The 26,584-nt window shown below is 46.5% G+C and overlaps 1 protein-coding gene across 3 annotated transcripts in view; it reads left to right on the forward strand.

Moving 5' to 3' along the window:
- Positions 1-26,584, forward strand: part of KIAA2012 (KIAA2012 ortholog) — a 401,298-nt gene that overhangs the window by 317,475 nt on the left and 57,239 nt on the right. For 2 of the 3 annotated variants that reach the window (XM_069733571.1, XM_069733570.1), the window contains exon 18: positions 1,645-1,803. The exons of the other annotated variant lie outside the window; for it this stretch is intronic. In XM_069733571.1, coding sequence (XP_069589672.1) covers positions 1,645-1,803 — 159 coding nt within the window. The remainder of the gene's footprint in view (positions 1-1,644; positions 1,804-26,584) is intronic. 3 annotated transcript variants of the gene reach the window in all.

Here is a 26,584-nt window from a genome sequence, read left to right on the forward strand (position 1 = left end):
ACGTTACCTCTTGGATCACAAAATAAATATAGAAATAAAATATTAAAGAGGCATGTCCACAAATTAAACATTATTCCCTCTAGAAGATACCTTTCTGACCATTGGACATCCAACCACTCTTCTCAGGATAATCAAGATTGCTGGGGTCCACATTATTTAAGGCAGGAGTCTCAAAATAAAATGTTGTCCGGTGACACAAATTGAGAATGGGCAGTATTGTTAAATTTAAGCTGGGGTTTCAAAGCAACTTTAGCTGTGACAGATGTCACAGGGCTAAGGTTCACTCTGTGTAACTGTTACAAGTTTATGGCATCCAACAGTGATGTCCCACAGCCCCCTATATACAGTATGATGGGCCTACAGCTTGTCTGCATACAGTATGATGACCCCACAGCCCCCCTTTACACAGTATGATGCCCCACGGCTCCTCTATATACAATATGATGGCTACATAGTCAACTATACACATTAAGATGTTCTTATACCTCCCTATTTACAGCATGTTGCCCCCACAGCTTCCTATATACAGTATGATGCCCCACAGCTTCTTATATACAGTATGATGCCCCTACAGCTTCCTGTATACAGTGTGGTGACCCCACAGCACCTCCATATACAGTTTGATGTCTAAACAGCAACTTTGGCTCTGTGTCACTGCTACAATGAGGTGTCTTACAAATAAATAGCATTGCAATGTGATGCCCCACAGTTACCTACATACAGTATAATTGCCGATAGCTCCCCATATACAGTATGATGGCCCCCACAGCTCCCTATATACAGTATGATGGCTCTTAAGCTTCTTATATATAGTATGATGGTTCCCACAGCCCCCTATATACAATATGATGGACGGTGGCCCCATAGCTCCCTAAATACATTACGATGACCCCAAAACCAGACAGACAGCGCTTACCTCCTCCTGTGCAGCTCGTTGCCCCTGCGGCTCTATTATTTGGAGATCCTTTGTGATGAGTACAGGCATCAGGTGCTCTGTGTGACGTAATTCAGCGTGCTGCGTGACCATGTGCTTTATTTTGTGGTGCGGCTAGGACAGCACCTGGCTCATTTAAAGACAAGGTGCCAGTCTGGCCGATAGGTGCCGGTCTGCCACTCACCCCATCCCGCCTCTGGCAATGGGCAGCAAGAAATTGTTTTAAAAGCCGCATGTGACTTTGAGGCTGTGTGTTTGAGATCCCTGATTTAGGGCATGACTTTTAATTGTGGGAATACTACTTTCATTAAAATCAAATGTCTTGATTAGTGATGAGCAAGTATACTCGTTGCTCGGGTTTTCCTGAGCACGCTCGGGTGATCTACAAGTATTTGTAAGTGCTCGGAGATTTAGTTTTCGTTGCCTCAGCTGAATGATTTACAGCTGTTAGACAGCTGGAATACATGTGGGGATTCCCTAGCAACCAAGCAACCCCCACATGTACTCAGGTTGGCTAGCAGCCGTAAATCATGCAGCTGCCTCAACAAAAACTAAATCGAGAAGTTACTACTCGGAGACCTCCTGAGCGTGCTCAGGAAAACCAGAGCAACAAGTAAACTCACTCATCCCTAGTCTTGATTTATTTAGAGTAAAAAAAAGAATTTACAGTTCACCATATTCTGCCATCAATATTCTGTATTTATAACCAGATTGCACAGACATCAGACCAAAACCAATAGAGGCAAAATCACATCAAGAAAGAAGAGCGTCTTCTGGACAGGAGACAATTAGGTTACAAGAAGGCAGAGACATTAATCCTCCAGCCCCATCTACCGGTCAGAATCAGGACAACAGCAAGTCTGTACAAGGTGTGAGAAGTATGGAAATGGTGCCAGTGGTGGATTCAATGTAGCACATATTTACAATATTATGTTTTTTATTAAATTTTAAAAATAGTTTAATATTAGCAATAGGAAAATCTCTATATATCTCTTAATGGCTGAGTTCATAGTTCTTAATCATGTTTTCAACAATTGTATTTGTCCCAGGCATTACTGCCATGTGTGGCTAGAATGTCTTGGTCTTAGAATGTGCTTAAACTCCATTAACCCAGGCCTTACTTTAATCATACGTTTGTTGTTAGTTAAAGGGTTTGTCCTATGTTTTGAACGTATTCCCTGTGTACAGGATAAGCTATACAAAACTGATGCCGGGTCCAATACTGGATTCAGCTTTCTCTTGCAGTGTCATAGAGAATGAATGGAAACAATAGGGAATTATAGGGAGGGAAATGGGAAGCGCAGGCTTCAGAGTGTAGTACTTAGTTTCCAAAGGTATATACTCAGTGTGAATCCACTCACCTTTTTGATGTCTTGAGATACTGCGTACAGATCCAATCCATGGATTACTCCAGTCCTCTTTCCATTCAGTTTGCTGCAGAGGTCTGGGAACTGATGAGCACACTGAGCAATGCTTTCATTTGTGATACCACTTTGTAAATATTTTTTCCCAGCATTATGCTCTCCTGAAGGATGATGATGGAACTCGATATTCTGATTCAAGGATGATTTTTATTTCAAACTAGTGTTTCACATGTTCGGCCTCCGTTCCATTCAAATGGGGTTCTGCTGGGTCCTGTTCTTGGATCAGTGTGAGTCCTGCTTGGCACAAATCGTTTATTAAAGTACTAATATAAAGGATATATGAAAGAGACTCTGTTCTCAGGTTTATTCCACCTAATCTAAAAGCAGCGTAACGTGGAGACAGACAATGATTCCAGCTATGTAAATTACTCGACTGCTTGCTGGTGTATTGATAAAATCACTGTGTTATTATTATTATTATACATTTTTATAGCGCCATTTATTCCATGGCGCTTTACATGTGAATACGAGGCAAATATAGACAAAAACATTAAACATGAGCAGATAACAGGCACACGGGTACATAAGGAGGAAGGACCCTGCCCGCGAGGGCTCACAGTCTGCAGGGGAGGGGTGATGAAACACTAGGAGAGGGTAGGGCAGGTTGCGCGGCGTTTCAGTAACTTCAGGATCACTGCAGGCTGTAGGCTTGTCGGAAGAGGTGGGTCTTCAGGTTCTTTTTGAAGGTTTCTATGGTAGGCGAGAGTCTGATGTGTTGGGGTAGAGAGTTCCAGAGTATGGGGCAAGCACGGGAGAAGTCTTGGATGCGGTTGTGGGAAGAAGAGATGAGAGGGGAGTAGAGAAGGAGGTCTTGAGAGGATCGGAGGTTGCGTGTAGGTAGGTACCGGGAGACCATGTCACAGATGTATGGAGGAGAAAGGTTGTGGATGGCTTTGTATGTCATTGTGAGGGTTTTGAACTGGAGTCTCTGGGCGATAGGAAGCCAGTGAAGGGCTTGACATAGGGGAGAGGCTGGGGAATAGCGGGGAGACAGGGAGATTAGTCGGGCAGCAGAGTGTAGGATGGATTGGAGTGGTGCCAGAGTGCTAGAGGGGAGTCCAGAGAGTAGGAGGTTGCAGTAGTCGAGGCGGGAGATGATAAGGGCATGCACTAGCGTTTTTGTGGTGTCATGGTCAAGGAAAGCACGGATCCGGGAAATATTTTTGAGTTTGAGACGGCAGGAGGAGGCAAGGGCTTGGATATGTGGCTTGAAGGAGAGGGCAGAGTCGAGGATCACCCCGAGGCACCGGGCGTGTTGGACTGGGGAAAGTGAGCAGCCATTGACATTGATGGATAGGTCTGGTGGAGGGGTAGAGTGAGATGGGGGAAAGATGATGAATTCTGTTTTGTCCATGTTCAGTTGTAGAAAGCGAGCAGAAAAGAAGGCTGAAATAGCAGACAGACAGTGCGGGATTTTGGTAAGTAAGGAGGTGAGGTCAGGTCCGGATAGGTAGATATGCGTGTCATCAGCGTAGAGATGGTACTGCATACCATGGGATTCTAGGAGCTGTCCCAGGCCGAAGGTATAGATGGAGAAGAGTAGGGGTCCTAGAACAGAGCCTTGAGGAACACCGACTGACAAAGGGCGAAGTGAGGAGGTGGTGTGGGGGAGGGAGACACTGAATGTTCGGTCTGTCAGATATGACGAGATCCAGGAAAGGGTCAAGTCTGTGATGCCAAGAGATGAGAGAATTTGTAGCAAAAGGGAGTGGTCCACAGTGTCAAAGGCAGAAGACAGGTCCAGGAGAAGGAGGACAGAGTAGTGTCGCTTGCTCCTGGCAGTTAGTAGGTCATTGGTGACTTTAGTTAGGGCAGTTTCAGTTGAATGATGGGAACGGAAGCCTGATTGTAACCGATCAAAGAGGGAGCAGGAGGAGAGGTGGGAGGACAGTTCAAGATGGACGTGTTGCTCCAGCAATTTGGAGGCATAAGGGAGAAGAGATATCGGGCGATAGCTAGACACAGAGGATGGGTCGAGGGAGGGCTTTTTGAGGATGGGTGTGATCTTGGCATGCTTGAAGGATGAGGGAAAGACACCTGTTGTGAGTGAGAGGTTGAAGAGGTGCGTTAGGGTTGGGATGAAGACCATGGAAAGGTTAGGGATGAGGTGGGACGGGAGCGGGTCAAGCGTGCAGGTGGTGAGGTGTGATCTTGACAGGAGGGTGGAGAGCTGATCTTCTGTCATGGTGGAGAAGCTGGTTTTTGAGGAGCAGGGTTGAGCAGCTAAGAGGGGCAGTGGGCGCTGTGGGCCAAAGCTTTCTCTGATCGTATCGATCTTCTGTTTAAAGAAAGAGGCAAAGTCTTCAGCAGAAATGAGGGGGAGGGAGGAGGTGCTGGGGGACGGAGTAGAGAATTGAAAGTGTTGAAAAGCTGTTTAGGGTTGTGGGACAGGGAGGATATGAGAGATGAGAAGTAAGTTTGTTTTGCGGCAGTGAGTGCAGACTTGAAGCTGGTGAGGGACTGCTTGTATGTAGTGAAGTGGTCGGCAGAGTGGGATCGCTTCCATCTCCGCTCAGCAATCCTGGAAGCCCGTCTTAATTCTTTGGTCAGGCTGGTCAGCCAGGGCTGCCTGTTAATTGTACGAGTTTTAATATGTGTGATCGGGGCGGCCTAATCGAGTGTTGCTGTTATTGTGGTGTTATAAAAAGTGGCAGCAGCATCTGTGTCATGAAGGGAAGCTATGTCTGTGAGAGGGAGAAGGGACTCCGAGAGTGATTGTAAGTTGAGATGTTTGAGATTTCTGCGAGGGAGTTTGTGGAGTGGGGGTTGCACATTAGGAGAGGAGAGGGAAGAGAATGTCAGTAGGTTGTGGTCTGACAGGGGGAGGGGTGTGTTAATGAGATTAGTAAGGGAGCAGAGGCGGGTGAAGATGAGGTCCAGCGTGTGGCCATCTTTGTGTGTGGCCTCAGAGGACCATTGAGTGAGGCCAAAGGAGGCAGTCAGTGATAGAAGTTTAGAGACAGCTGAGGTGGAAGTGTCAATGGGGATATTGAAATCACCCATGATGATAGTGGGGATGTCGACAGAAAGGAAATGAAGTAGCCAGGTGGTGAAGTGGTCGAGAAAGGTGGAGATGGCTAGTTCTGGGGGGCGGTAGATGACAGCCAGCTGGAGGGTGGAGGGGGAGTAGATGCGGACAGAGTGCACCTCAAACGAGGGAAGATTAGCGGAGGGCGGTAGCGGTATTGGAGTGAAGGAGCAGGTGTTGGACAGGAGCAATCCAACTCCTCCACCACGTTTGTTGCTGGGGCGAGGGGAGTGAGAAAGGTGGAATCCGCCATAGGAGAGCGCAGCTGGAGAGGCAGAGTCAGAGGGGGTGAGCCAGGTTTCGGTGAGGCCGAGGAAGGAGAGTTTGTTGGTTATAAGCATGAGATTATCACCAGAGGGCTAGTAAACCTTCTGCCATTTAGCTCTCCATGTTCATGAGTTATGCAGAACTCCACCCAGGGCCAGGACAAAATATTTTGGTGCCCTAAGCAGATGAAGCCAATGGTGCCCGCCTTCCCAAAGGAATGGCGCAGAGACTAAGGTAACAGGACCTCTAATGCACATCCCCCTTCCCCTCCGATGGGTTAAGTAGCAAATGCTGATGGTAAGGAGATGCTGGAAGTTGTTATTGACAGCCATCATCAGACAGCAAACCATACAGGGACCACAGTACTGAGGAAAATTAGTGAGTATCACAAATAAACATTTACATTCAGATACCTTATGGATGACATCTTCTCTGGAGACGTCTTTCCCTTCTTGTCTTGATCCCACGATGACTTTTCACGTCCACAGCTGATCTGCAGACCTCCTCCTTCTCCGGTCTTTTGCAGCACATCCCAACAAAGTGCCCTTAAAAATAAGAGTGTTATTGAAATGTCAAAAAGCAAGGAAAGGTTCAGCGAGAAAACGTATGTATAATTAAAACATAGATTTTATTTTAACCATATAAAAAATGCTCCATAAAAACTCGCTGACAATATAGTGCAAAAACATTGGCAGAGAGTTTTTTATGGAGCATTTTTATATGGCTAAGATAAAAGCTATGGTTTAATTCTACACAAGTTTTCTCACTGAAACTTTCCTTGCTTTTTGATGTTCGTACTGAAGCTGCTCTGGCTCCATTCGTGCAGGAAATTTGAAGCTCCACGCCCTCAAAGGTGAGCGGACTAATTGTGTCTTTTTTCTATTTTTACTAAAATGCCCCCTACATAAAAATATCTGTCCATATTATGACCCTACATAAGCCTCCTATGGTATATGGCGTCCATACTGTCTACCAGTACCAGCTATAACCACCATACCATCCACCCATATGAACCATGGCCTATACCATGGCTGTTACCTGTCTAATTTTCCATTACACTTTCTATATCTCCACATTGTCCCCCCCACCATGCTAACCCCTCTCCATATTATCCCTCCAATTCACACTGTCCCATCTCCATATCCATTCTGTGCCCCCTCTTCACACTATGCCCTCATATTGCTCACCACACTGCCCTCTTCAAACTGTAAAAACTCCCCACACTGTCCCCCCACACAGTATGATGGTCACCACAGCTGCCCATACGGTGTGATATCCACAACAACCCCTGATCATAGTATGATGTCCACCACAGACCATGATATACAGCTCTGGCAAAAATTAAGAGACCACTGCACAGTTTTATAAAAATCAGCTTCTCTCCATTGTCTGACAGCCATTCCATTCCAGTGTTAGTTGAATTCCAACCAGAGTACACTTCATTCTACTTAATGTGATTCTGATTAGGTGATCACCTTAACTAAATCATATGTTTTTTATCGCTGAAGATGTTAACCCCTTCCCGACCCATGACGCCACGTAGGCGTCATGAAAGTCGGTGCCAATCCGACCCATGACGCCTATGTGGCGTCATGGAAAGATCGCGTCCCTGCAGATCGGGTGAAAGGGTTAACTCCCATTTCACCCGATCTGCAGGGACAGGGGGAGTGGTAGTTTAGCCCAGGGGGGGTGGCTTCACCCCCTCGTGGCTACGATCGCTCTGATTGGCTGTTGAAAGTGAAACTGCCAATCAGAGCGATTTGTAATATTTCACCTATTATAACGGGTGAAATATTACAATCCAGCCATGGCCGATGCTGAAATATCATCGGCCATGGCTGGAAATACTAATGTGCCCCCACCCCACCGATCGCCCCCCGATCTGGCCGGTACACTGCTCCGGCTCCCCTCCGTCCAGTGCTCCGCTCCCCCCCGTGTGTTGTGAATTCTGTGGCTGAGTTCACTTCTGTGGTCACAAGTGGTATTGCAGTCTCTGGGCTTCCTCCCTCAGGTGTTTTGGTGAGCTCGTTGGCTGCCTTGCTATTTAGCTCCACCTGAGTCTGTCTTCCTTGCTCCTTGTCAATGTTCCAGTGTTGGATCTGAGCTACTGCATCTTTCCTTGGGCCTGCTGCTCTGCTAGATAAGTGCTTCTAGTTTGTTTTCTGTTTTTTTCTGTCCAGCTTGCTATTGTCTTTTGCTGGAAGCTCTGAGAAGCAGAGGGGTGCACCGCCGTGCTGTTAGTTCGGCACGGTGGGTCTTTTTGCCCCTTTGCGTGGTTTTCGTTTTAGGGTTTTTTGTAGACTGCATAGTTCTCTTTGCTATCCTCGCTCTGTCTAGAATATCGGGCCTCACTTTGCTGAATCTATTTCATTCCTACGTTTGTCTTTTCATCTTGCTAACAGTCATTATATGTGGGGGGCTGCCTATTCCTTTGGGGTATTTCTCTGAGGTAAGTCAGGCTTGTATTTCTATCTTCAGGCTAGTCAGCTCCTCAGGCAGTGCCGAGTTGCATAGGTAGTTGTTAGGCGCAATCCACTGCTGCTTATAGTTGTGTGAGGATAGATCAGGTACTGCAGTCTACAGAGATTCCATGTCTCAGAGCTCGTCCTATTGTTTTTGGTTATTGCCAGATCTCTGTATGTGCACTGATTACTGCACGCTGTGTTGCCTGATTGCCAGCCATAACAGTACAAGGAGCCACACCAATGATTCCCAATAGAGGGAAAAAAGAAATCCTGACATCATTTTTTTTTCTTAGCTCTGTCTTCAGTCTTTTTTTTCCCCTAGACATTAGAGTGCTTCAGGACACAGCTGTGGACATGGATATTCAGGCTCTGTGCTCCTCAATGGATAATCTCGTTGTAAATGTACAAAAGATTCAAGATACTATTGATCAGAAATCGATGCTAGAACCAAGAATTCCGATTCCTGATTTGTTTTTTGGTGACAGAACTAAGTTCCTGAGCTTCAGAAATAATTGTAAGCTATTTTTGGCCTTGAAACCTCATTCTTCTGGTAATCCTATTCAACAGGTTTTGATTATTATTTCTTTTTTTGCGCGGCGACCCACAGGACTGGGCGTTTTCTCTTGCACCAGGAGATTCTGCATTGAGTAATGTTGATGCATTTTTCCTGGCGCTCGGATTGCTTTACGATGAGCCTAATTCAGTGGATCAGGCTGAGAAAAATCTGCTGGCTTTATGCCAGGGTCAGGATGATGTAGAAGTATATTGTCAGAAATTTAGGAAATGGTCAGTACTCACTCTGTGGAATGAATCTGCACTAGCGGCTTTGTTCAGAAAGGGTCTCTCTGAAGCTCTTAAGGATGTAATGGTGGGATTTCCTATGCCTGCTGGTTTGAATGAGTCTATGTCCTTGGCCATTCAGATCGGTCGTCGCTTGCGCGAGCGTAAATCTGTGCACCATCTGGCGGTACTGCCTGAGAGTAAACCTGAGCCTATGCAGTGCGACAGGACTATGACTAAAGTAGAACGGCAAGAACACAGACGTCTGAACAGACTGTGTTTCTATTGTGGTGATTCTACTCATGCTATTTCTAATTGTCCTAAACGCACTAGGCGGTTCGATAGCTCTGCCGTTATTGGTACTGTACAGTCCAAATTCCTTTTGTCCATTACCTTAATGTGCTCTTTGTCATCGTATTCTGTCATGGCGTTTGTGGATTCAGGCGCTGCCCTGAATCTGATGGATTTGGATTATGCTAAACGTTGTGGATTTTTCTTGGAGCCTTTGCGGTGTCCTATTCCGTTGAGAGGAATTGATGCTACACCTTTGGCCAAGAATAAGCCTCAGTACTGGGCCCAGCTGACCATGTGCATGGCTCCTGCACATCAGGAAGTTATTCGCTTTCTGGTGCTACATAATCTGCATGATGTGGTCGTGTTGGGGTTGCCATGGCTACAAACCCATAATCCAGTATTGGATTGGAACTCTATGTCGGTAACCAGCTGGGGTTGTCAGGGAGTACATGGTGATGTTCCATTTTTGTCTATTTCGTCATCCATTCCTTCTGACATCCCAGAGTTCTTGTCGGACTTTCAGGATGTATTTGAAGAGTCCAAGTCTGATGCCCTACCTCCGCATAGGAATTGTGATTGTGTTATCGATTTGATTCCTGGTAGTAAATTCCCTAAGGGTCGTTTATTTAATTTGTCCGTACCTGAACACACCGCTATGCGCAGTTATGTGAAGGAGTCCCTGGAGAAGGGACATATTCGCCCATCGTCGTCACCATTGGGAGCAGGGTTCTTTTTTGTAGCCAAGAAGGATGGTTCGCTAAGACCGTGTATTGATTACCGCCTTCTTAATAAGATCACTGTTAAGTTTCAGTATCCCTTGCCATTGATTTCTGACTTGTTTGCTCGGATTAAGGGGGCTAGTTGGTTTACTAAGATTGATCTTCGTGGTGCATATAATCTGGTGAGAATCAGGCAGGGAGATGAATGGAAAACGGCATTTAATACGCCCGAGGGTCATTTTGAGTATCTGGTGATGCCGTTCGGACTTGCCAATGCTCCATCTGTTTTTCAGTCTTTTATGCATGACATTTTCCGTGAGTATCTGGATAAATTCTTGATTGTTTACTTGGATGACATTTTGATCTTCTCAGATGATTGGGAGTCTCATGTGAAGCAAGTCAGAATGGTTTTCCAGGTACTGCGTGCTAATTCCTTGTTCGTGAAGGGATCAAAGTGTCTCTTCGGTGTGCAGAAAGTTTCATTTTTGGGGTTCATCTTTTCCCCTTCTACTATCGAGATGGATCCGGTTAAGGTTCAGGCCATCCAGGATTGGACTCAGCCGACATCTCTAAAAAGTCTGCAGAAATTCCTGGGCTTTGCTAATTTTTATCGTCGCTTCATCTGTAATTTTTCTAGCATTGCCAGACCATTGACCGATTTGACCAAGAAGGGTGCTGATTTGGTTAATTGGTCTTCTGCTGCCGTGGAAGCTTTTCAGGAGTTGAAGCGTCGTTTTTGCTGTGCCCCTGTGTTGTGTCAACCTGATGTTTCTCTTCCGTTCCAGGTCGAGGTTGATGCTTCTGAGATTGGTGCAGGGGCGGTTTTGTCACAGAGAGGTTCTGGTTGCTCAGTGTTCAAACCATGTGCTTTCTTTTCCAGGAAATTTTCTGCTGCTGAGCGTAATTATGATGTGGGCAACCGAGAGTTGCTGGCCATGAAGTGGGCATTCGAGGAGTGGCGTCATTGGCTTGAGGGTGCTAAGCATCGCGTGGTGGTATTGACTGATCATAAGAACTTGACTTATCTCGAGTCTGCCAAGCGCTTGAATCCTAGACAGGCCCGTTGGTCGTTATTTTTTGCTCGTTTTGATTTTGTGATTTCATACCTTCCGGGCTCTAAAAATGTGAAGGCGGATGCTCTGTCTAGGAGTTTTGTGCCCGACTCTCCGGGGTTTTCTGAGCCGGCGAGTATCCTCAAGGAAGGTGTCATTGTGTCTGCCATCTCCCCTGATTTGCGGAGAGTGTTGCAGAAATTTCAGGCTAATAAACCTGATCGTTGTCCGGCCGAGAAACTGTTCGTCCCTGATAGGTGGACTAGTAAAGTTATCTCTGAACTTCATTGTTCGGTGCTGGCCGGTCATCCAGGAATCTTTGGTACCAGGGAGTTGGTTGCTAGATCCTTCTGGTGGCCATCTCTGTCACGGGATGTGCGTGCTTTTGTGCAGTCCTGTGGAATTTGTGCTAGGGCTAAGCCCTGCTGTTCACGTGCCAGTGGGTTGCTTTTGCCCTTGCCGGTCCCGAAGAGGCCTTGGACACATATTTCGATGGATTTCATTTCTGACCTTCCCGTTTCTCAAAAAATGTCGGTCATTTGGGTGGTCTGTGATCGCTTTTCTAAAATGGTCCATCTGGTGCCCTTGGTTAAATTGCCTTCCTCCTCTGATTTGGTGCCTTTGTTCTTCCAGCATGTGGTTCGTTTACATGGCATTCCTGAGAATATTGTTTCTGACAGAGGTTCCCAGTTTGTCTCGAGGTTCTGGCGAGCCTTTTGTGGTAGGATGGGCATTGACCTATCTTTCTCCTCGGCCTTCCATCCTCAGACTAATGGCCAGACCGAACGAACCAATCAGACCTTGGAAACATATCTGAGATGTTTTGTTTCCGCTGACCAGGATGATTGGGTGTCATTTTTGCCGTTGGCTGAGTTCGCCCTTAATAATCGGGCCAGCTCGGCTACCTTGGTCTCTCCATTTTTCTGCAATTCTGGGTTCCATCCTCGTTTCTCTTCAGGACAGGTTGAGTCTTCGGACTGTCCTGGTGTGGATTCTGTGGTGGACAGGTTGCAGCAGATCTGGACTCAGGTAGTGGACAATTTGACCTTGTCCCAGGAGAAGGCTCAGCTTTTCGCTAATCGCAGACGCCGTGTGGGACCCCGACTTCGTGTTGGGGATTTGGTTTGGTTATCTTCTCGTCATATTCCTATGAAGGTTTCCTCTCCTAAATTTAAACCTCGTTTTATTGGTCCGTATAGGATTTCTGAGATTCTCAATCCGGTGTCTTTTCGTCTGACCCTCCCAGACTCCTTTTCCATACATAATGTATTCCATAGGTCGTTGTTGAGGAGATACGTGGCACCTATGGTTCCATCTGTGGAGCCTCCTGCCCCTGTTTTGGTGGAGGGGGAATTGGAGTATATTGTGGAGAAGATTTTGGATTCTCGTGTCTCTAGACGGAAACTCCAGTATCTGGTCAAATGGAAGGGTTATGCTCAGGAAGATAATTCCTGGGTTTTTGCCTCTGATGTCCATGCCCCAGATCTTGTTCGTGCCTTTCATGTGGCTCATCCTGGTCGGCCTGGGGGTTCTGGTGAGGGTTCGGTGACCCCTCCTCAAGGGGGGGGTACTGTTGTGAATTCTGTGGCTGAGTTCACTTCTGTGGTCACAAGTGGTATTGCAGTCTCTGGGCTTCCTCCCTCAGGTGTTTTGGTGAGCTCGTTGGCTGCCTTGCTATTTAGCTCCACCTGAGTCTGTCTTCCTTGCTCCTTGTCAATGTTCCAGTGTTGGATCTGAGCTACTGCATCTTTCCTTGGGCCTGCTGCTCTGCTAGATAAGTGCTTCTAGTTTGTTTTCTGTTTTTTTCTGTCCAGCTTGCTATTGTCTTTTGCTGGAAGCTCTGAGAAGCAGAGGGGTGCACCGCCGTGCTGTTAGTTCGGCACGGTGGGTCTTTTTGCCCCTTTGCGTGGTTTTCGTTTTAGGGTTTTTTGTAGACTGCATAGTTCTCTTTGCTATCCTCGCTCTGTCTAGAATATCGGGCCTCACTTTGCTGAATCTATTTCATTCCTACGTTTGTCTTTTCATCTTGCTAACAGTCATTATATGTGGGGGGCTGCCTATTCCTTTGGGGTATTTCTCTGAGATAAGTCAGGCTTGTATTTCTATCTTCAGGCTAGTCAGCTCCTCAGGCAGTGCCGAGTTGCATAGGTAGTTGTTAGGCGCAATCCACTGCTGCTTATAGTTGTGTGAGGATAGATCAGGTACTGCAGTCTACAGAGATTCCATGTCTCAGAGCTCGTCCTATTGTTTTTGGTTATTGCCAGATCTCTGTATGTGCACTGATTACTGCACGCTGTGTTGCCTGATTGCCAGCCATAACACCCGTGCTCTTGTCCGCTCCCCCCGTGCTCCAATCACCCCCCGTGCTCCAATCACCCCCCCCTGCACTCCGATCCACCCCCCCGTGCTCCGTTCCACCCCCCCGTGCTGCGTTCCAGCCCCCCCGTGCTCCGTTCCACGCCCCCCGTGCTCCGTTCCACGCCTGCCGCGCTCCGATTCTCCCCCCCATGCTCCGATCCCCCCCCCGTGCTCCCCACCCCATCATACTTACCGATCCTGCGGGGCTCCGTCCGTCTTCTCCCTGGGCGCTGCCATCTTCCAAAATGGCGGGCGCATGCGCAGTGCGCCCGCCGAATCTGCCGGCCGGCAGATTCGTTCCAAAGTACATTTTGATCACTGAGATATAATCTATCTCAGTGATCAAAATAAAAAAAATAATAAATGACCCCCCCCCTTTGTCACCCCCATAGGTAGGGACAATAAAAAAATAAAGAAATTTTTTTTTCCACTAATGTTAGAATAGGGTTAGGGTTAGGGTGTTATGGCAGGCAATCAGGCAACACAGCGTACAGTAATCAGCGCACATACAGAGATCTGGCAATAACCAAAAACAATAGGACGAGCTCTGACACGTGGAATCTCTGTAGACTGCAGTACCTGATCTATCCTCACACAACTATAAGCAGCAGTGGATTGCGCCTATCAACTACCTATGCAACTCGGCACTGCCTGAGGAGCTGACTAGCCTGAAGATAGAAATACAAGCCTGACTTACCTCAGAGAAATACCCCAAAGGAATAGGCAGCCCCCCACATATAATGACTGTTAGCAAGATGAAAAGACAAACGTAGGAATGAAATAGATTCAGCAAAGTGAGGCCCGATATTCTAGACAGAGCGAGGATAGCAAAGAGAACTATGCAGTCTACAAAAAACCCTAAAACGAAAACCACGTAAAGGGGCAAAAAGACCCACCGTGCCGAACTAACAGCACGGCGGTGCACCCCTTTGCTTCTCAGAGCTTCCAGCAAAAGTTAATAGCAAGCTGGACAGAAAAAACAGAAAACAAACTAGAAGCACTTATCTAGCAGAGCAGCAGGCCCAAGGAAAGATGCAGTAGCTCAGATCCAACACTGGAACATTGACAAGGAGCAAGGAAGACAGACTCAGGTGGAGCTAAATAGCAAGGCAGCCAATGAGCTCACCAAAACACCTGAGGGAGGAAGCCCAGAGACTGCAATACCACTTGTGACCACAGAAGTGAACTCAGCCACAGAATTCACAACAGTACCCCCCCCTTGAGGAGGGGTCACCGAACCCTCACCAGAACCCCCAGGCCGACCAGGATGAGCCACATGAAAGGCACGAACAAGATCTGGGGCATGGACATCAGAGGCAAAAACCCAGGAATTATCTTCCTGAGCATAACCCTTCCATTTGACCAGATACTGGAGTTTCCGTCTAGAGACACGAGAATCCAAAATCTTCTCCACAATATACTCCAATTCCCCCTCCACCAAAACAGGGGCAGGAGGCTCCACAGATGGAACCATAGGTGCCACGTATCTCCTCAACAACGACCTATGGAATACATTATGTATGGAAAAGGAGTCTGGGAGGGTCAGACGAAAAGACACCGGATTGAGAATCTCAGAAATCCTATACGGACCAATAAAACGAGGTTTAAATTTAGGAGAGGAAACCTTCATAGGAATATGACGAGAAGATAACCAAACCAGATCCCCAACACGAAGTCGGGGTCCCACACGGCGTCTGCGATTAGCGAAAAGCTGAGCCTTCTCCTGGGACAAGGTCAAATTGTCCACTACCTGAGTCCAGATCTGCTGCAACCTGTCCACCACATAATCCACACCAGGACAGTCCGAAGACTCAACCTGTCCTGAAGAGAAACGAGGATGGAACCCAGAATTGCAAAAAAATGGAGAGACCAAGGTAGCCGAGCTGGCCCGATTATTAAGGGCGAACTCAGCCAACGGCAAAAATGACACCCAATCATCCTGGTCAGCGGAAACAAAACATCTCAGATATGTTTCCAAGGTCTGATTGGTTCGTTCGGTCTGGCCATTAGTCTGAGGATGGAAGGCCGAGGAAAAAGATAGGTCAATGCCCATCCTACCACAAAAGGCTCGCCAGAACCTCGAGACAAACTGGGAACCTCTGTCAGAAACAATATTCTCAGGAATGCCATGTAAACGAACCACATGCTGGAAGAACAAAGGCACCAAATCAGAGGAGGAAGGCAATTTAACCAAGGGCACCAGATGGACCATTTTAGAAAAGCGATCACAGACCACCCAAATGACCGACATTTTTTGAGAAACGGGAAGGTCAGAAATGAAATCCATCGAAATATGTGTCCAAGGCCTCTTCGGGACCGGCAAGGGCAAAAGCAACCCACTGGCACGTGAACAGCAGGGCTTAGCCCTAGCACAAATTCCACAGGACTGCACAAAAGCACGCACATCCCGTGACAGAGATGGCCACCAGAAGGATCTAGCAACCAACTCCCTGGTACCAAAGATTCCTGGATGACCGGCCAGCACCGAACAATGAAGTTCAGAGATAACTTTACTAGTCCACCTATCAGGGACGAACAGTTTCTCGGCCGGACAACGATCAGGTTTATTAGCCTGAAATTTCTGCAACACTCTCCGCAAATCAGGGGAGATGGCAGACACAATGACTCCTTCCTTGAGGATACTCGCCGGCTCAGATAACCCCGGAGAGTCGGGCACAAAACTCCTAGACAGAGCATTCGCCTTCACATTTTTAGAGCCCGGAAGGTATGAAATCACAAAATCAAAACGAGCAAAAAATAACGACCAACGGGCCTGTCTAGGATTCAAGCGCTTGGCAGACTCAAGATAAGTAAGGTTCTTATGATCAGTCAAAACCACCACGCGATGCTTAGCACCCTCAAGCCAATGACGCCACTCCTCGAATGCCCACTTCATGGCCAGCAACTCTCGGTTGCCCACATCATAATTACGCTCAGCAGCAGAAAATTTCCTGGAAAAGAAAGCACATGGTTTGAACACTGAGCAACCAGAACCTCTCTGTGACAAAACCGCCCCTGCACCAATCTCAGAAGCATCAACCTCGACCTGGAACGAAAGAGAAACATCAGGTTGACACAACACAGGGGCACAGCAAAAACGACGCTTCAACTCCTGAAAAGCTTCCACGGCAGCAGAAGACCAATTAACCAAATCAGCACCCTTCTTGGTCAAATCGGTCAATGGTCTGGCAATGCTAGAAAAATTACAGATGAAGCGACGATAAAAATTAGCAAAGCCCAGGAATTTCTGCAGACTTTTTAGAGATGTCGGCTGAGTCCAATCCTGGATGGCCTGAACCTTAACCGGATCCATCTCGATAGTAGAAGGGGAAAAGATGAACCCCAAAAATGAAACTTTCTGCACACCGAAGAGACACTTTGATCCCTTCACGAACAAGGAATTAACACGCAGTACCTGGAAAACCATTCTGACTTGCTTCACATGAGACTCCCAATCATCTGAGAAGATCAAAATGTCATCCAAGTAAACAATCAAGAATTTATCCAGATACTCACGGAAAATGTCATGCATAAAAGACTGAAAAACAGATGGAGCATTGGCAAGTCCGAACGGCATCACCAGATACTCAAAATGACCCTCGGGCGTATTAAATGCCGTTTTCCATTCATCTCCCTGCCTGATTCTCACCAGATTATACGCACCACGAAGATCAATCTTAGTAAACCAACTAGCCCCCTTAATCCGAGCAAACAAGTCAGAAATCAATGGCAAGGGATACTGAAACTTAACAGTGATCTTATTAAGAAGGCGGTAATCAATACACGGTCTTAGCGAACCATCCTTCTTGGCTACAAAAAAGAACCCTGCTCCCAATGGTGACGACGATGGGCGAATATGTCCCTTCTCCAGGGACTCCTTCACATAACTGCGCATAGCGGTGTGTTCAGGTACGGACAAATTAAATAAACGACCCTTAGGGAATTTACTACCAGGAATCAAATCGATAGCACAATCACAATTCCTATGCGGAGGTAGGGCATCAGACTTGGACTCTTCAAATACATCCTGAAAGTCCGACAAGAACTCTGGGATGTCAGAAGGAATGGATGACGAAATAGACAAAAATGGAACATCACCATGTACTCCCTGACAACCCCAGCTGGTTACTGACATAGAGTTCCAATCCAATACTGGATTATGGGTTTGTAGCCATGGCAACCCCAACACGACCACATCATGCAAATTATGCAGTACCAAAAAGCGAATAACTTCCTGATGTGCAGGAGCCATGCACATGGTCAGCTGGGCCCAGTACTGAGGCTTATTCTTGGCCAAAGGTGTAGCATCAATTCCTCTCAACGGAATAGGACACCGCAAAGGCTCCAAGAAAAATCCACAACGTTTAGCATAATCCAAATCCATCAGATTCAGGGCAGCGCCTGAATCCACAAACGCCATGACAGAATATGATGACAAAGAGCACATTAAGGTAATGGACAAAAGGAATTTGGACTGTACAGTACCAATAACGGCAGAGCTATCGAACCGCCTAGTGCGTTTAGGACAATTAGAAATAGCATGAGTAGAATCACCACAATAGAAACACAGTCTGTTCAGACGTCTGTGTTCGTGCCGTTCTACTTTAGTCATAGTCCTGTCGCACTGCATAGGCTCAGGCTTACTCTCAGACAATACCGCCAGATGGTGCACAGATTTACGCTCGCGCAAGCGACGACCGATCTGAATGGCCAAGGACATAGACTCATTCAAACCAGCAGGCATAGGAAATCCCACCATTACATCCTTAAGAGCTTCAGAGAGACCCTTTCTGAACAAAGCCGCTAGTGCAGATTCATTCCACAGAGTGAGTACTGACCATTTCCTAAATTTCTGACAATATACTTCTACATCATCCTGACCCTGGCATAAAGCCAGCAGATTTTTCTCAGCTTGATCCACTGAATTAGGCTCATCGTAAAGCAATCCCAGCGCCTGGAAAAATGCATCAACATTACTCAATGCAGAATCTCCTGGTGCAAGAGAAAACGCCCAGTCCTGTGGGTCGCCGCGCGAAAAAGAAATAATAATCAAAACCTGTTGAATAGGATTACCAGAAGAATGAGGTTTCAAGGCCAAAAATAGCTTACAATTATTTCTGAAGCTCAGGAACTTAGTTCTGTCACCAAAAAACAAATCAGGAATCGGAATTCTTGGTTCTAGCATCGATTTCTGATCAATAGTATCTTGAATCTTTTGTACATTTACAACGAGATTATCCATTGAGGAGCACAGAGCCTGAATATCCATGTCCACAGCTGTGTCCTGAAGCACTCTAATGTCTAGGGGAAAAAAAAGACTGAAGACAGAGCTAAGAAAAAAAAATGATGTCAGGATTTCTTTTTTCCCTCTATTGGAAATCATTGGAGGGCTCCTTGTACTGTTATGGCAGGCAATCAGGCAACACAGCGTACAGTAATCAGCGCACATACAGAGATCTGGCAATAACCAAAAACAATAGGACGAGCTCTGAGACGTGGAATCTCTGTAGACTGCAGTACCTGATCTATCCTCACACAACTATAAGCAGCAGTGGATTGCGCCTATCAACTACCTATGCAACTCGGCACTGCCTGAGGAGCTGACTAGCCTGAAGATAGAAATACAAGCCTGACTTACCTCAGAGAAATACCCCAAAGGAATAGGCAGCCCCCCACATATAATGACTGTTAGCAAGATGAAAAGACAAACGTAGGAATGAAATAGATTCAGCAAAGTGAGGCCCGATATTCTAGACAGAGCGAGGATAGCAAAGAGAACTATGCAGTCTACAAAAAACCCTAAAACGAAAACCACGCAAAGGGGCAAAAAGACCCACCGTGCCGAACTAACAGCACGGCGGTGCACCCCTTTGCTTCTCAGAGCTTCCAGCAAAAGTTAATAGCAAGCTGGACAGAAAAAACAGAAAACAAACTAGAAGCACTTATCTAGCAGAGCAGCAGGCCCAAGGAAAGATGCAGTAGCTCAGATCCAACACTGGAACATTGACAAGGAGCAAGGAAGACAGACTCAGGTGGAGCTAAATAGCAAGGCAGCCAACGAGCTCACCAAAACACCTGAGGGAGGAAGCCCAGAGACTGCAATACCACTTGTGACCACAGAAGTGAACTCAGCCACAGAATTCACAACATAGGGTTAGGGGTAGGGTTAGGGGTAGGGTTAGGGGTAGGGGTAGGGTTAGGGGTAGGGTTAGGGTTAGGGGTAGGGTTAGGGGTAGGGTTAGGGTTAGGGCTAGGGTTAGGGTATTCTGGTCCTCTGCGGATTTTTCCGGATTTTTCTGCTAAACCGCTGCGCATTTATGGCGGATTTACCGTGTTTTTTTCTGCGCATTTCACTGCGGTTTTACAATTGCGATTTTTTATTGGAGCAGTTGTAAAACCGCTGCGGAATCCGCACAAAGAAGTGACATGCTGCGGAATGTAAACCGCTGCGTTTCCGTGCAGTTTTTCCGCAGCATGTGTACAGCGATTTTTGTTTCCCATAGGTTTACATTGAACTGTAAACTCATGGGAAACTGCTGCGGATTCGCAGCGTTTTCCGCAGCGTGTGCACATACCTTTAGAATTAGGCTATGTGCACACGGTGCGGATTGGCCGCTGCGGATTCGCAGCAGTGTTCCATCAGGTTTACAGTACCATGTAAACATATGAAAAACCAAATCCGCTGTGCCCATGGTGCGGAAAATACCGCGCGGAAACGTTGCGTTGTATTTTCCGCAGCATGTCAATTCTTTGTGCGGATTCCGCAGCGTTTTACACCTGTTCCTCAATAGGAATCCGCAGGTGAAATCCGCACAAAAAACACTGGAAATCCGCGGAAAATCCGCAGGTAAAACGCAGTGCCTTTTACCCGCGGATTTTTCAAAAATGATGCTGAAAAATCTCACACGAATCCGCAACGTGGGCACATGGCCTTAGGGTTAGGGTTGGAATTAGGGTTATGGCTACAGTTGGGATTAGGGTTAGGGGTGTGTTGGGGTTAGGGTTGTGATTTGGGTTATGGCTACAGTTGGGATTAGGGTTAGGGGTGTGTTGGGGTTAGTGTTGGAGGTAGAATTGAGGGGTTTCCACTGTTTAGGCACATCAGGGGGTCTCCAAACGCAACATGGCGCCACCATTGATTCCAGCCAATCTCGTATTCAAAAAGTTAAATGGTGCTCCCTCAATTCCGAGCCCCGACGTGTGCCCAAACAGTGGTTTACCCCCACATATGGGGTACCAGCATACTCAGGATAAACTGCGCAACAATTACTGGGGTCCAGTTTCTCCTGTTACCCTTGTGAAAATAAAGAAATGTTTGCTAAAACATCATTTTTGAGGAAAGAAAAATGATTTTTTATTTTCACGGCTCTGCGTTGTAAACGTCTGTGAAGCACTTGAGGGTTCAAAGTGCTCACCACATATCTAGATAAGTTCCTTGTGGGGTCTAGTTTCTAAAATGGGGTCACTTGTGGGGGGTTTCTACTGTTTAGGCACACCAGGGGCTCTGCAAACGCAATGTGACGCCCGCAGACCATTCCATCAAAGTCTGCATTTCAAAAGTCACTACTTCCCTTCTGAGCCCCGATGTGTGCCCAAACAGTGGTTTACCCCCACACATGGGGTATCAGCGTACTCAGGAGAAACTGGACAACAACTTTTTGGGTCCAATTTCTCCTGTAACCCTTTGGAAAATAAAAAATTCTGGGCTAAATAATTATTTTTGAGGAAAGAAAACGTATTTATTATTTTCACGGCTCTGCATTATAAACTTCTATGAAGCACTTGGGGGTTCAAAGTGCTCACCACACATCTAGATAAGTTCCTTTCGGGGTCTAGTTTCCAAAATGGGGTCACTTGTGGGGGGTTTCTACTGTTTAGGCACATCAGGGGCTCTGCAAACGCAACGTGACGCCCGCAGAGCATTCCATCAAAGTCTGCATTTCAAAACGTCACTACTTCAATTCCGAGCCCCGGCATGTGCCCAAACAGTAGTTTACCCCCACATATGGGGTATCACCGTACTCAGGAGAAACTGGACAACAAATTTTGGGGTCAAATTTCTCCTGTTACCCTTGGGAAAATTAAAAAATTCTGGGCTAAATAATTATTTTTGAGGAAAGAAAACGTATTTATTATTTTCACGGCTCTGCATTATAAACTTCTGTGAAGCACTTGGGGGTTCAAAGTGCTCACCACACATCTAGATAAGTTCCTTTCGGGGTCTAGTTTCCAAAATGGGGTCACTTGTGGGGGGTTTCTACTGTTAAGCCACATCAGGGGCTCTGCAAACGCAACGTGACGCCCACAGAGCATTCCATCAAAGTCTGCATTTCAAAACGTCACTACTTCACTTCCGAGCCTCGGCATGTGCCCAAACAGTGGTTTACCCCCACATATGGGGTATCAGCGTACTCAGGAGAAACTGGACAACAACTTTTGGGGTCCAATTTCTCCTGTAACCCTTGGTAAAATAAAAAATTCTGGGCTAAATAATTATTTTTGAGGAAAGAAAACGTATTTATTATTTTCACGGCTCTGCATTATAAACTTCTATGAAGCACTTGGGGGTTCAAAGTGCTCACCACACATCTAGATAAGTTCCTTTCGGGGTCTAGTTTCCAAAATGGGGTCACTTGTGGGGGGTTTCTACTGTTAAGCCACATCAGGGGCTCTGCAAACGCAACGTGACGCCCACAGAGCATTCCATCAAAGTCTGCATTTCAAAACGTCACTACTTCACTTCCGAGCCCCGGCATGTGCCCAAACAGTGGTTTACCCCCACATATGGGGTATCAGCGTACTCAGGAGAAACTGGACAACAACTTTTGGGGTCAAATTTCTCCTGTTACCCTTTGTAAAATAAAAAATTGCAGGCTAAAAGATCATTTTTGAGAAAATAATTTTTTTATTTTATTTTCATGGCTCTGCGTTATAAACTTCTGTGAAGCACTTGGGGGTTCAAAGTCCTCACCACACATCTAGATTAGTTCCTTTGGGGGTCTAGTTTCCAAAATGGGGTCATTTCTGGGGGATCTCCAATGTTTAGGCACACAGGGGCTCTCCAAACGTGACATGGTGTCCGCTAATGATTGGAGCTAATTTTCCATTTAAAAAGCCAAATGGCGTGCCATCCCTTCCGAGCCCTGCCGTGCGCCCAAACAGTGGTTTACCCCCACATATGGGGTATCAGCGTACTCAGGACAAACTGGACAACAATATTTGGGGTCCAATTTCTCCTATTATCCTTGGCAAAATAGGAAATTCCAGGCTAAAAAATCATTTTTGAGGAAAGAAAAATTATTTTTTATTTTCATGGCTCTGCGTTATAAACTTCTGTGAAGCACCTGGGGGTTTAAAGTGCTCAATATGCATCTAGATAAGTTCCTTGGGGGGTCTAGTTTCCAAAATGGGGTCACTTGTGGGGGAGCTCCAATGCATAGGCACACAGGGGCTCTCCAAATGCGACATGGTGTCCGCTAACAATTGGAGCTAATTTTCCATTCAAAAAGTCAAATGGCGCGCCTTCCCTTCCGAGCCCTGCCGTGTGCCCAAACAGTGGTTTACCCCCACATATGAGGTATCGGCGTACTCGGGAGAAATTGCCCAACAAATTTTAGGATCCATTTTATCCTGTTGCCCATGTGAAAATGAAAAAATTGAGGCTAAAAGAATTTTTTTGTGAAAAAAAAGTACTTTTTTATTTTTACGGATCAATTTGTGAAGCACCTGGGGGTTAAAAGTGCTCACTATGCATCTAAATAAGTTCCTTGGGGCGTCTAGTTTCCAAAATGGGGTCACTTGTGGGGGAGCTCCAATTTTTAGGCACACGGGGGCTCTCCAAATGTGACATGGTGTCCGCTAAAGAGTGGAACCAATTTTTTATTCAAAAAGTCAAATGGCGCTCCTTCCCTTCCAAGCCCTGCCGTGCGCCCAAACAGTGGTTTACCCCCACATATGAGGTATCAGCGTACTCAGGACAAATTGGACAACAACTTTCGTGGTTCAGTTTCTCCTTTTACCATTGGAAAAAAAAAATTGTTGCTAAAATATAATTTTTGTGACTAAAAAGTTAAATGTTCATTTTTTCCTTCCATGTTGCTTCTGCTGCTGTGAAGCACCTGAAGGGTTAATAAACTTCTTGAATGTGGTTTTGAGTACCTTGAGGGGTGCAGTTTTTAGAATGGTGTCACTTTTGGGTATTTTCAGCCATATAGACCCCTCAAACTGACTTCAAATGTGAGGTGGTCCCTAAAAAAAATGGTTTTGTAAATTTCGTTGTAAAAATGACAAATCGCTGGTCAAATTTTAACCCTTATAACTTCCTAACAAAAAAAAATTTTGATTCCAAAATTGTGCTGATGTAAAGTAAACATGTGGGAAATGTTATTTATTAACTATTTTGTGTCACATATCTCTTTGGTTTAACAGAATAAAAATTCAAAATGTGAAAATTGCGAAATTTTCAAAATTTTCGCCAAATTTCCATTTTTATCACAAATAAACACAGAATTTATTGACCTAAATTTACCACTAACGTGAAGCCCAATATGTCACGAAAAAACAATCTCAGAACCGCTAGGATCCGTTGAAGCGTTCCTGAGTTATTACCTCATAAAGGGACACTGGTCAGAATTGCAAAAAACGGCAAGGTCTTTAAGGTCAAAATAGGCTGGGTCATGAAGGGGTTAAAATATAGAAATAATTTTTTACTGAAAAAGGATTCCTGTGCTGGAAGTCCTCTATTTCTATTTGCACATATGTGGTAGCCACTGATCTCCAGGCGGTCTCAGGTATATTTTGGTGAGCGAAGTTTTCTTTTCCCTTTTCCCATTTGCTATGTTGAAAATTTTGCCAGAGCTGTATAGTATGATGTTCAAAACGGCCCCCATGTATACTATGATGATGCCCACAACACCCCATACAGTACTATCACCAACAAACACCCCAAACAGTATGATATTCACCGCAGCCCCATATCCAGAACGGTCACCAAAGATCCTAGTATAATAAACTCCACAGCCCCATATACAGTATTCAGTATGGTGACCACAGCTCCTCATATATTTTGCTGTCCCCCCTTCACAGCCCCTCCTTCCATGGCCTAAACGCATATCCCCTCATTTTATGGTCAACGCATAGGTCCCCATCCCGCACTGTGTCTCATTTAATGCCACCTGCACAGCCCCTCATTTTATTCAACCACTCTGCACAGCCTCTCAGTTTATTCCCCCATCTGCACAGCCCGTCAGTTTATCCCCTATCTGCACAGCCCCACATTTTATCCCCTTCTGCATAGCCCCTCAGTTTATTCCCATCTGCACAGCCCTTCTATTTATTCCTCCATTTGCACAGTTCCTCATTTTACCCCCACCTGCACAGCCCCTGAGCTTATTCCTTACATCTGCACAGCCCCTCACCTCATTTTGTCCCCCCACCAACACAGCTCCTCAATTTATTCCCCATAAGCACAGCCCCTCACATCATTTTATTCCCCCATCAGCACAGCCCCTCCCCTCATTTTATCCCCCCCATCAGCACAGCCCCTCCCCTCATTTTATGCCCCCCTGCGCTGTAGTATAAAAATAAAAAAAACCTCATACATAATCTTGGCTCTCCTCCACCATCTCTTCTTCCGTGAAGTGTAGTAGTGGACGCTGGATGGCGCAATGATGTCACTGCACTGCGCCACCCAACGTCCCCTGCATGTGTCTTCAACAAGACGCAGGCCGGTAGCAGCCTGCGTTTTTCTGGAGATGCCGGTAGAGTTGGGGAGAGGACAGCTACTCTGCTCCTGTCCCCGGCTGCATACACAGCAATTGTACAGTGACAGTGCTTTTCCACAGCGACGGCTGTTGCACACGCACTGTTCCTGCACAAGAAGCTCTGCCAACACCAGCGTACAGCCAAAAGCGATAGGTCTGGTTGCAGACCAAAACGTTCTATATATAAAACGGATTGATGTCTGGATACAAATGAACGAGACTTATCATCTTTTTCACTACCTGAGTGCCAAGTCTATTTCTTATATTTTGTCATAAAGGGCTGGATACCCTACTTGGGCACCTAATACTGACTTTTTTGAATGCCGTGTTTTTCTACTTGACTACACAGCAATTGTATTCGCGTCTGACAGACACGAATGCAGTTAAGAGCTGGAAGGGAGTGACAGCCGGGGCACAGGCAGAGAGAGGGGTGAGCGGTGTCAGTGACTGGCATGGCTCACCTCCGAGGCCTGCACCCCGGCCATCACTGTGGTGAATGACTGCGGCCTCAGAAAGATGTTGGGCGACAGCAGGCATTCAGGATTTTTTTTCAAAGCGAGACCCTCTCAGGTAGACAGGAGGTATTGCCCTAGGTAGGTGGCCTACCCCTCATCCCAGCCCTGGCCCCACCACCGATTGCCAGCTTTCTGCTCATGCACAATGTACACAGAAAGCTGCCCATCAGTGGGACAGGTGGGGATATACAGGGCTCAGCATTTAGAGAGCTGCTAGATCAGCCACAGATAAAACTGTGATTATGGCCAAATTGCAGCAACCAGCCCTGTAAGTGACACATTGCTGGAATCAGAATCTCTGCCTCTACAATACGCTGCTCTCAGATGAGGTAGTAAAATCCTAGTGACAGATTCCCTTTAAAGGGAACCAGTAACCCCCAAAATGGAAGTTGAGCTAAGCCCACCGGCATCAGGGGCTTATCTACAGCATTCTGTAATGCTGTAGATAAACCCCCGATGTAACCTGAAAGATGAGGAAGAGGTTAGATTATACTCACCCAGGGGCGGTCCCGCTGCGGTGGGCGTCGCGGTCCGGGGCCTCCCATCTTCTTACGATCACATCCTCTTTTTGTCTTCACGCCGCAGCTCCGGTGCAGGTGTACTTTATCTGTCCTGTTGAGGGCAGAGCAAAGTACTGCAGTGCGCAGGTGCCGGGAAAGGTCAGAGAGGCCCAGCACCTGCGCACTGCAGCACTTTGCTCTGCCCTCAACAGGACAGACAAAGTACGCCTGCACCGGAGCCGCAGCATGAAGACAAGAAGAGGACGTCATCCTATGAAGATGGGAGGCCCCGGACCGGACCGCGACACCCATCGGACCAGACTGCAGCAGGGACCGCCCCTGGGTGAGTATAATCTAACCTCTTTTTCTCATCTTTCAGGATACATCGGGGGCTTATCTACAGCATTACAGAATGCCGTAGATAAGCCCCTGATGCCGGTGGGCTTAGCTCACCTTTCATTTTTGGGGTGACAGGTTCCTTTTAAC

This window comes from Ranitomeya imitator, chromosome 7 (assembly GCF_032444005.1).
Source record: "Ranitomeya imitator isolate aRanImi1 chromosome 7, aRanImi1.pri, whole genome shotgun sequence".
In the NCBI taxonomy this organism is placed as follows: Eukaryota; Metazoa; Chordata; class Amphibia; order Anura; family Dendrobatidae; genus Ranitomeya; species Ranitomeya imitator.